Below are 12,260 nucleotides of genomic sequence, written 5' to 3'. Positions count from 1 at the left end.
CTTACTTTATTGTCTAAAAATAAGTTTTAAGAGCCATAATAAATTAATAGGACCAATTCTAAAACTATAACAATGTATCAATTTAATATGATATTTTAATGAACTGTTTTTTTAAAAAAATGATTTTAGCTGTACTCAGCTTGATAGCTGTCCATATTTATGGTTCTATAAGAGTTAACACCACCAATTTGCTAATTGTCCATTTTCTAAATGGCAATGCCATTTCCCTTAAGTGCTTCTTATTTTTTACTAGTCTCCAAGAACTTGCCCTGTATCATTCCCAAACTCCTTCAAGGAAACCTTTCATCAATCTACTCAGACATCATGTTCTAATTTCCACCAGGGACCTGCATCTTTGGAATAGGAAAATGAGTAAATTTCATTGGTCTCCAAATACCTCCTTAAACCTTTGATTCTAGACTTCTCAATGTGTTCCTTCAGACAGACAATTCTCATATTTCCCATGAACAAGGTCGCCACCAGATTTTTAGTTCATTCCGGGGAACTTTCCTACTTCTTAAATTTGCTCTACATTTCTCTAAATTTGCTCACATTTTCAATATTTTGAATTCCATGAATCTACTAATATTTGAATGTTCTTGGCCTACAAAAATGACAATTTTATAAAGTCCAACCTAATAAAACAAAATGATTTGTACATATGCTATATCATTTTATAAATTATAAATGATATCTTGGTGTGATATGTAAGCTCCATGGGAGGTCATCAACTTCTTTTCTCAAAGGATAAACCCATATTTATGTGTTAGCATGCCCTCTTGGTAACAGGGTATCCACATTGAATAAGTCACAATTTTGAAAAAGGAATTTCCAAGGATGTTGCCATTGTGATGACATTCTAAAATGTCAACACCATTATTGACATAAAAACTACATTGTATCATGAAAATATTAATTGAACCAGTGTATAACTTTAAAAGATTTTTTTTCAGAACATTAAAAGAAACCCAATGATAAGCTTCAAAGACAAAATGAAACACAGCCTTCCTTCCCCTCCTCTCCTCAAATGATTTTTTCTTATGTGGCTGCTCCACTGCAGCTCCCCAAGCACAGCATTACTATATTTGTTAACAAAGAAGTACCCTTTATAGGTTTCTATTGAGCCCATAGAATTGAAATAAAAGAAACAGTGGAATTCTTTCCCCAAAAAACAAAATTCATAGAACTGCTAATTTATGAAATTATTGTGGTAATATTTGTGGAAAACAAAATAACTATATTTTCATAATTCTGTAAGAAGTTCTTAATCAACCATTACCCACGTGTTTCAACAATAATGTTACTAATGTACTGAATCATTTTGTTTGTTTATATAGTATAGCACCTACATCTTGATTTGACATGTCCCAGTAAGGTCTTTCTCCATAAGACATAACTTCCCACATGACTATTCCATAGCTCCAGACATCACTGGCTGATGTGAATTTTCGATACTGGATGGCTTCAGGTGCTGTCCACCTTACTGGAATTTTTCCACCCTGTTATAAAAAGAAGTTAACATTTTAAAAATGTATAATGATTTATAAATCATTTATGGTCATGCCCAAAGCTACTGTTAAATATTTGTGTATTGGTTAAAAGTTTAGCAGCATCAGTTTTAATTATTTTGAATCTATTTGTATTTAAAGTCACTAATCTTTATGTTAGACATTCATTCCAAGTTTTCATTTTTAAGGCAACTGTACTTAATGGTCTGTGTAGTCTCTGGGAAAAGAGTTCAATGAAAAGACAATTACAAATTAGTTGTATCACTAATAAAATGAAGTGAAATATGTGGTATTTATATAAATCCTCACATATTTCCCTTTTTTTTCTCTCTCTCTTTTTTTTTTTTTTTTGGTACTGGGAACTGAACCCAGGGGCACTGAACCACTGAGCCACATCCCCAGCCCTTTTTTTACTGTATTTTATTTTAGATACAGGGTTTCACTGTGTTGCTTAGGGCCTGGCAAATTTGCTGAAGCTGGCTTTGATCTTGTAATCCTCTTGCCTTAGCCTCCTGAGCTGCTAGGATTACAGACATGCGCCATCATGCAGGCTATTTTACTAATATCACAAAACATATCAGTTAGCATAGGTAATATTCTTTTGGAATCTTTATTCAAAATGAATATATTTTTAAATTTTTGCTTCAACTATAAGATAGTAACTAGAAATTGTTGTATGCAAATATATATATATGTATATATATATATATACACACACACACACACATACACATACATACATACGTACACACACACACACACACACACACAGGGATTAAACCCAGGTGCTTTAGCACAGAGTTATATCCCTAGACCTTTTTATTTTGCTTTTTAAGTTTGAGACAGGATCTGGTTACATTGCTAAGGCTGGCCTTGAACCGCCCCCCCACACTCCCCCCACCCCCACCCCCCGCCTCAGCCTCCCAAGATGCTGGGATTATAGGTATGTGCCACCACACATAGCAATTATACTCCATTTATAGGAACATCCAAATAGAAGGTAAGTTGTGCTATCTCTTACTACTTTCCTTCTTAGCTTATAACATAGATTATAATAACAACAATAAATTTTCCAAAAGAAAAAATTAACTACCACATAAAGCTGAGATGTCAGTTTGTCTCTTTCTTGTAGTTAGTTTTGCAGCAAACACTGCTTTCATATTAGGAAAATCTCACAAATGTGAAAAAGCACAGGAATAGATTTTTCCTTACAGTAGTTGTATAGACAGCTTCTGGATCGTCCTCTATAACCCGGGACAGGCCAAAATCTGACACTTTACAAACAAGATTGCTGTTGACAAGAATATTGCGAGCTGCAAGGTCCCTGTGAACATATCCCATATCAGCCAAATATCTCATTCCAGCAGCAATTCCTCTCAGCATTCCTACTAACTGAATGACGGTAAATTGACCATCATGTTTCTGGAGAAAGACAAAATAAAAGGTCCAGTGAAATGTACTTTAAAATAGGAAAAAAAGTCAACATGAAAGATATCTATCTTCTTGTTTACAGTTGTATAATGAGAGGGATCAATAATTTTCTGTATAACATATATACTTGTGAAAAAATATAATACACGCTGATTTAATTAATATCCAAATAAAATAATATAGAGGGGTGGTAATTATTTAGTTTTTATATTAATTTGTTACTTTTAACAATATCTTGAAATTATACAAATCCAAATGAATACCCTAATTTTTAAGTCAAATTTCAAAAATGGAATATAAAAAAAATATTACTTCTGACAGATGTGTTTTCCTCCATGCTAAAATTTATATAATCTAAAAATATTTTAAAAAATAAACACACATAAATTATAAGTTTCTTTCCAAATAGTAACAAAAAGGAAAAAATATTTGATCGAAAATGAAAAAACACTACGAAGTAGAAAAAAATTTTAAAGACTGATTTTGTTTTTATTTCATTCATTGTTTTGCTGCTAGTAGAAACATTACATGCCTGCAACAACATCCCAGCACATGAGTTAGAGAAACATTTACAATTAGTTCCTAAGATATTTGTAACCCCCAGATTTCTACAACTGAATAGAAGCAGGCTGCATGCAGGATGCTGCTTTGAGTTGACAAGCTGCCTAGGAGATGCTCTGAAGAGCCCATCATAAGGATGCAATGATTAAAATTTCTCTAGATCCTCTGAGTGTTTATAAATCTAGGTTGAATGTGTCACTCTAGATCATGTAAAATAAACTTGACCTCTTATTTGTTAGATTGTTTTCTTTTTGCCATTTTGGAAAAATGTCAATGTGCTTATATTCTTAGTAAACCTCTGAGAGTAAAAATATGCACATCTATTAATTTAAGGTTTATCACAAAAATCAAAGACCATTAATTAAAAACCATATAAATAATTGTACATTTTATGATCGGTTTTCAGATAACAATACAATGGAAATATTTTTACAGAACAGAGTTGGGATCACAGAGCCAAAATCAACTGATTATCTCACTTTTCAGTTTTCTCTATATTTCCTCTGTATTTCATTTAGAGTTGCATATACTATTCCATAACATATGTTTAAATTACAAAATTGAAAGGTATTCTCCATACTTTAAGTAATAATATTATTGGAAGCCACTTTTTAAAATAACATTGTACTATGTAAATGGTCAAAAGATTCTATTTTAATCCAGTATAAAATTCTGATTATTAACATGATTTTCAAAGACAATTTCTGACCTCTTATAGTTTATATTGTTCACACTTTACATTATAGATAAAAGTTCACAAAGTTTTATTGGCAGCATGCATAATATATTTTGAATGGGAAAATAATTTGGGTACTTACCCTGAGAAATGCATCTAGGGCTCCATTTTCCATGAACTCTATTACAATCATGACTGGTTTTCCTAATATCAAAAAATACATAAAAGAAAAAAAATGCTATTTCAAAGCCATTACCTAAATTTTTGCATTATTCTCCCTTTCATCACCAATAAAACACATGATGCTCTGTTAAGAGACTGAATGGGTAGTGTGAGTGTTTTTAGTGTTTTCAGTGCTTCTACTAAGCTTAAAAAAGTCATTCAGTGTCTGCTTAGAAAGTGGTTGTGATTCACAAAATTAAACCATACGAATAAAAGTCAACATGTACTTTAGACTTCTGTCTTGTGAATGAAATGCAAAGAAAATGATACTTTATACAAAATGTAAAGACTAAACTCTCACTTTTATGCTTTTGAAACTGAATAAAAATATTTCTCACTTGTTCCATGTATTTATAAGATTTATTCTCCAACTTAAACCCCATATTCATTTTCCCCAATTGTTTCTGAGGTAGTAGCATAAAAGAATAATTGTTTTAATTAGTAACATACCAAGGGAAATATGCTCACTTACAATATATAAAATGTACTTGATATGATTTTTTTTAATTGTGAACACAGTAATAGTAATTTCTGACACTCAGTCCATTCAATTACTAAAAAATACAACCAATATCTACCTCTTGTAACAACTCCTTCCAAATGGACAACATTTGGGTGGTCAAACTGCCCCATGATGCTTGCTTCACATAAAAAGTCTCTCCTTTGTTTTTCTGTGTAACCAACTTTCAGGGTTTTTATGGCTACTGCTACATCTCTTTTCCCTGGAAGTTTCAGACGACCACTGCAGACTTCTCCAAATTCTCCTGAAATAGCAGAATATCCAGTTGTATTTGCATTCTGAGACATTTCCTTTCTCAAAGTAAATGAATTATATTCTTTAAAGATACTTTTTAATTAAGAAAAAAATTGCAAATTAAAATGAATGCATTACTATGGATGGGTGATTCTACTTCTCATACAAAATGAAATAGTTTATGAAAAGAGTGTCAAAATGAAATTAAAGATACATTTCAGCTCATTCACAGAAGTTAAGCTTTTCTAAACAATCTGTTACAAAGGCTACTGCTTTTCAATTCAATTATCAACCTTTTTCTGAGTAAACATTTAGATCTGAAGTATGCTATATAATCTACACAGCCTACTATAGCATGAGGGCACATTAGCAGATTCTCAACATTCCTAATGCTTAAAAACTATGAGAAGCAAATATTTATTAATGATTTAAAAGTGTGGACTTTATGTGTACTGTTTTTGATATATTTAAGGGACTGGGATACAAAAAATGTATAATTATCTTGAACATATATATAATAGAATATGCTCTTTAAGCAATTCTTATAGATTAATTTTCTAAAGGAATTTGAATAGTATAATAGCTAATAATTACAAACACAAGAAAAAAGATAAAAATAAAAGTTTTGCAAAAAGATTATAAGTGGAAATGTATATTTCACCAAAATTCAGGAAAATTCTGACTTTTACTTTTTACTAAGTTGTTTCTTAACAATAGGTCAAAACTATTATGAAATAGCTTATGATAGAACAATATCTTAAAAAACCAACAGAAAACCACATGTATACAGATTCTCTGTGCCACATGCTTCTTTTCCACTTTTTTTCCCTTAAGATTTTATAAATAAGTACAGCGTCATTGCTTCCAATAGCTCAGGTAAATGCAAAAGTTCTATACTTGAAGTATAATTATTTGCCTGTCATTATGATGTATGACTTTCAATTTTGGCTAAATGGAACAGCTGAACAAGGAAGCTACAACAGCCTTACCTGCACCGATCACACGCTCAATTTTAATACAGGAGGCATCTAGCTCCTTGGCGAATTGATGGACAGCTCTATTTGGGTCCTCATAGGTTTCAGGGTCAATGTAGGTTTTGGTGCCTGGAAATTTAACTGTAATGATGTAAGAAAGCATGACTGTGATGAAGCAAAGCACTTATTGTGCAGTCAGCCCAGGAATTTCATTATGCAGAGTGCTCCTTGGAACAGTGAACTTGCTTCCACATCACCTGATTCACAGCAGTTTTAACAGACTACTTCAGTCTGTTGGCGTATAGGTATTATCTGCAAGCTTCTATAGGTAACATAGGATCCAGCTCATAGGTTCCTAACTGAATAGCTTTTCCAGTAAATCAACAAAAGACATCCACCAAAATTTCTGACATGCCTATCAGACTTGAGGTATAATTAAATTCACTGCTATCATGGCATAGTTCAAGCCATATTGAGGTTTGTAATGGACTTGGAAACACATTTGTAAATCTATCAGTCAGTCAATCAATCAAATTAATACACGGGGAAAAGAAGACATTTCATTTACAGGTAGACTACTACACTGACAGCAATATTAAAAACATTTAGACATCTTACTTATTCTTTTGGTTTATTTTTTTAAAGACCAACCACTGTTGACATATACATAAAATTAATACAAGATATGAAGGAATGCTATCACAGAATCAAAGAGAAATCTTCTAAAGACATAGTTTCATCTTCACCTTGAAAGGCAATAGAGGCCAGATGTACAAAGTGCAGAAGAAAGTTAGAAAATGTACATTATTCCTGGGATCTGTTAACCAAGTATGACAGCAATTCAAAAGAGGAATTGTTTATAAGACCTTTTAATTATAAGGCTTTGGAAGATCTTAACTGCTATGAAGAGGTAGCCAATATGCCTCACAAAAGGTAGTCAAAATTCAAACAACATAGATTCATCTTAAAAGTTAAAATCTTCTTAAAATGTACCCAGAAGCATGCAGGTAACAGATAATGCTATGTTAACTTTATATCAAATCCAGTTAACAATCATGTATTCCAAATCTAATCATTTGGTTAAAGACAAAGATAAGATAGATAGGCATATATTTGGTTATATTAATGCAATGAAAAAAAATTACACTATATCCTCAAAAAGTCTTTATTGTTAACAAAGCCACCAAACAATCTTTCCATGAAATCTTACTATTTGGAGAACAATATATTTCTTCATATATTACACTGCAGCCTAACTGTGCTTATGTCATCACATTAAATTAAAATTATATTTTAAAAATAAACATATAACAAACAAAAGGAAGCAGAATGTATAAAGGAAAATGGAATTTAAAAATCTTGGTTTATTCTGCTGTAGTTGATTGGTTATCCAAAATTGATTGTCTTAAACAATTATTGTTGCAGTTTATAAAACTGACAGATGTTCATTTGTTACTAAAGCTGAACATGAAAAAAATAAAAAACAACACAAGAAGAAAAGAGAGAGGGGATAGAAAGAGAAAAGAGAGAAGAAGGAGTACAGGAAGAGAGGGAAAGAGAAAAAGAGAGAAGGGAAGAAAACAATAGGTTAACCTCCTAGATTGGCAGGCAGATGGAGAAAGAGCCATCTTCTCCCTTTTTGCTCTCTCTTTCTTTCTTTCATTGTTTTTTTTGGGGGGTGGGGTGGGGTGGGGGTGGGATGGGGTGGGAGGGTTGTTGTTGTTTGTTTTTATTTTTTGATAAGAGAGCTAGATTGCAGTTAGCCTTCTGCATTTCAAATGGCTCTTTGATGGTTCTTTATTCAAGCTGTCATAAAACATTTTGACAGGCCAAAGCTATTTTGGCATAAAAACATGAAATGCTGCCCAGCTTGGATTCCAAGACATTGTTAGAAGAAATGGTAGGAGGAAACAAAATGTAAATTGGAATTGCTTCACTAAACTCCTCCATTGTGTTTATATTTTTAAATGTAGCACTTGGGGCCACCAAGAGTTGAGTGCACCTGATACAAATGACTGGACATTCTATTAAATTCAGTGCTCTAAAAGCCAGTTAAATGGTTGCTTTCAAGTTTCTGTAAAAATTCAATCCAATGTCTTAGCACCTAGGAAAATTGTCCATGTACAATAAAAGAACCCCAACTTGTAAACAGCTGGTTCCCACAGTGTTGTACTTGAGGTATGTTAGACATAATAATAAAATAAAATGTAATATCTGGTTCTTATCAAATGACAAGAAAAGATATCCTTGTAAAATATCAAAGATTACCAGGATAGGACAGGTTAAGTGCTCTTATTTTTCATATGAATGTTTTAAAATAAAGAAAATATTGACATAGTTTCTGAATATTCTGGTCTGTTCTTATCTCAGTGTAAAAGTGTGATTTTTTTATACTTTAATACCTCATTTACATTTTTCATGAATGTTAAATACCTTTAAACCACCATAGATATTTTGCCACAGAGATGAAAACTGTTGATATATACCAAGTTCATCTTTTCTAAGTTAGCTTAAGACATTCACTTACATATTTTTCTTAATTACAAACTGGATGTGAAACATGAAAATGTGAACGGCATCAAAATATTGAAACTGAATGATGACAATGAAACACTAGGCTGTACAACTAGTTTTGGAGAAGCTGTGTTTCAATTTAATGTCTACATTAACCTATGAATTAAAATCAAATTAACTAAAATTTATATCTTTGATAATTTTGTGGTATCTCAGATATAGTCAATAAATGAAACAAAGTGACATACTGATTATGATAATCTTAAAGAACTGTGCCATTACATTATTTACATGTGGGGAGGATCAAGCCAGGAAATAAGGTCTCATGTTAACCCTCTGTATACATTTTACACTAGAAATAAAAATATAGGGATTCAAGTTTTGATTCTCCTCTTCCTGTCTGGGGGACTGTTAAAAAATATTTTGTACTATCATGAAATTGGAAAAACTGGGACCTTCACTTTTCCTTTGAAAATTCTAGTGCTCTCTTCACTGAGGCTTGTCACAGGGAAGTCCCTGATGAATTAGTAAAAGGAAGTTCTCACAGTGGGAACATATCGGATAATCCCAGGAGGGTAGCAGAGGCACATGTACTCCCTTATAATCAGGAGTAGGTTCAAATTTTTTAAGTTTGGAACCTCCTATGATCTGGGATACCCTCTCTGAGAAAAGAAGATGCAATTACATATGTGAAAGTGCTTAGGGCCTCCCAGGGTTAGGAATGGGGAGTCCATGAATGTTAGGAGCCCTGAAGTTTAAAAATCATGATTAAAAAAAATCTACCTCTCCTTTACTTTAGTAATCTGTCACATCCCACATGACCTTCCTGCCTTTACTGACTGGAATTCTATACCCATTCAATTTGGATCTGTATTACATAAATCCACCTCTCTTTCAAAATGTAAAATCAGGGTAAGGTAGCTTAACAAATAAAAACACATTGAAAAATTTAGGAATGATAAAAAGAGTATTCACAATTTGTGTATTTAAACCACATATATTCATTTGAATTTTAAATAAAACAATCACAAGGATATTCTGAAATGATTAGGAATTCTTGATTGATGCTTATGTGTACTTATGACTTAGAAGGGCATATGACAAAATGTTCTACAATACTGACATAAGAATATGATCAATTTCATGATAAGGGATATTCTTATGGTATATATAGGAAATTTATTTATGATGAGAAATTTTAGTAAGAATCATATCTATGAAGAAAAAATACATAAAATTGGTTTTAAATATTTTCAAGGATTAAAAATAGGAATAATAGGTTTGAATAGTAATTATTAATTATCAGAACTGGAATAATTTGATTGTTTAGTATATTTTACTCTCAGCTCCTATTTTAATTTGCCATTCACATTGCAATGAGAATCAGATCAACACAGATGGGCACTGTCTTTGGGTCTGAGGTTCTCTTTAGAATGTGATTTCTGATAAAAACTTTTAAGAGAGAGGTAACTCAAAATCAATAGGAAAATACAGTGAATTGGAAATACTGTTGTATTCTTTGTGCACCATGAAATATCTATGAGTGATAAACAATTCATACGAGAAAGAGGCTCCTTAGTTTAATATTTCATAGTAGCATCACTCACTGGGCAAGAGAAAAGGGTTTATCCTCCTAATCTGAAGTGATATTCTTTAGACAGCAAATGGGGACATGGAACATTTCATGAATTGTTATTAGAATATTAATAAATACTTGTGCAAAGTTTGCAAAAGGAAAAATTGTGATGTAAAAGCAGCTGAACATGGTTCAGTTATATTACATTTCTCAAAACACTTTACTTTTCTGAATTCACATCACATGATATTCATTTTAAATATCTTAAATGCTTTAAAGCAAAAGTTTGAACTCATAAAATGTCAAGCATGATGCATCAGGAATTTGTTCATGCTAATACTAACAATGATATTTGCATTTTATTAATTGGGGTACAGAATAATAAAGAAAAGCCAAACACTTACAATGAAAGTAAAGTTCTTCATCCCCTTCTTGGTCAGCTTTGCTATAACCACAGTGCCTAGAAAAAGCCAAATTTGTGACAATCTCAATCAATGATTTTACTTTATATATTTAGCATTCAGTATGATGTACCTTATTACTTAACAACATACTAGTGAGAACTATAACTTAAAAACTATTTCCTAATAGATATAAATCCATTTATAGAGAAGATGACAATTCACATGATTTTAAAAACTCACAGAAAATGGAGTCTTAGTGTAAAACAATGCAAAAGGAACGTTATTTATGGATTTAGATTTATAAATAAATGCCTATTTGATTATTATTTCTTTGGGAAAAAACTCCCAGTTTTTAAATGGTTTCCACAGGCATTTATTTCAATATCTATAGAGTAAAGCATTTGTTAGGTATTTTCTACATTTTTATGAAAATGTAACTATGAAAATAATCAATAAAAATCCATCCAATAGAAATTACAATGCTCATTCCTCTTAAACTGTAGGCAATAATAAAACTCTCACTTTGTTTTGATCTTGGAATAATAACAATTTATTGACTTGAGATTTTATATCAGACAAAGAAAGTTCTCATTTACTGTAAGATTCTAATATTACTAAAATCAATAAGTAATAGGTCCATATAATACTCAAGATTCAATAATTTTATGTTAAATATTAGAACAATTCCATGTTATACCTTCTTCCAATGATGAAGCCAAACACCATGAACACCAAAATGATGGTCCCTGCCACAGCCACCACAGCAATGATAATAACAGGATTCTGTTCACTGGAGACAGCTGTGGCTGTAAACGGAAGAAAGAGGCTCAGAAATACTCAATGTCATGCAAGAATATAAGAGGTTAAACAGAGTAAGAAATATCTGTTTTATTTATTTCACTTTTAATTTTAAATAAATTCATTGTACACTATCAATGTAAATTTAAAATATGTTTACTTTTGCATTTTATATAAGTTGTAAGATTAGAGAGGACCTAGCCTACTTATGAAACAGCAAACTTTCTGCCAAATACTTTAAAAATATTTTGTCCTTATTTGTAGATACTTCCTGTACAATACTAAATGGTTCTTACATGCTTATTAATGCAAACTCAGCTGGAGTTTTCTAAAACTCTCCATGGGAATGAGTTCATGTTTCCATGTCCTTTAAAACAGTCTCTGATTAAAATACTTCAAAGTAACACATATTATCATTTCCATTTTTCCAAACTAGTCAAGGTTTTCTTATATTGCAATTTACCATTACCACATTTTCCCCAGAGTATTATATTTTCAATAGTGTTATAGACTTGATAAAATCATCAGGCATATAAAACAATGAAAACATATATGCCAATAAATGATCCAGTTACAAATATATAATAAATGAAGTCAAATTAACATGGTTTGCTTACTTCTGAAACAATTAACAGCTTTAATCTTTAAAGCAGAATGGAAAATACTACTCCAGTTGGTGGCAAGGGACAGGGTCTCTAGAGTAGGCAGAGTCTATCTTGCCATAATAGGCAGCACTAGCTTTGTTTTTGTTTTTGTTCCTTCGTTCTTTTTTTTTTTTTTGGATTGGCCTTTCTTTATTTATTCATGAGTCAACACTTTTGACAATTTATTTCTTAATTCTG

The 12,260-nt window shown here is 31.6% G+C and overlaps 1 protein-coding gene across 7 annotated transcripts in view; it reads right to left on the bottom strand.

Annotated features, from left to right (window-relative positions):
• The window catches only part of Epha7 (EPH receptor A7), a 164,805-nt gene that overhangs the window by 9,479 nt on the left and 143,066 nt on the right, over positions 1–12,260 (bottom strand). For 2 of the 7 annotated variants that reach the window (XM_026392745.2, XM_026392743.2), the window contains exons 8-14: positions 11,318–11,426; positions 10,621–10,676; positions 6,142–6,267; positions 4,977–5,162; positions 4,319–4,380; positions 2,721–2,930; positions 1,350–1,499 (exon numbers count right to left, since the gene is read on the bottom strand). In XM_026392745.2, the coding sequence (XP_026248530.1) occupies positions 1,350–1,499; positions 2,721–2,930; positions 4,319–4,380; positions 4,977–5,162; positions 6,142–6,267; positions 10,621–10,676; positions 11,318–11,426 (899 nt within the window). Of the gene's footprint in view, positions 1–1,349; positions 1,500–2,684; positions 2,931–4,318; positions 4,381–4,976; positions 5,163–6,141; positions 6,268–7,552; positions 7,588–10,620; positions 10,677–11,317; positions 11,427–12,260 lie in introns of those variants that run through there. The other 5 variants (XM_026392744.2, XM_077801572.1, XM_026392746.2 and 2 more) reach the window with 3 other exon arrangements.

Source organism: Urocitellus parryii, chromosome 8 (assembly GCF_045843805.1).
Source record: "Urocitellus parryii isolate mUroPar1 chromosome 8, mUroPar1.hap1, whole genome shotgun sequence".
NCBI lineage: Eukaryota > Metazoa > Chordata > Mammalia > Rodentia > Sciuridae > Urocitellus > Urocitellus parryii.
The sequence above is the reverse complement of the archived record's forward strand: the minus strand, read 5'-3'. Positions and strand labels throughout refer to the sequence as shown.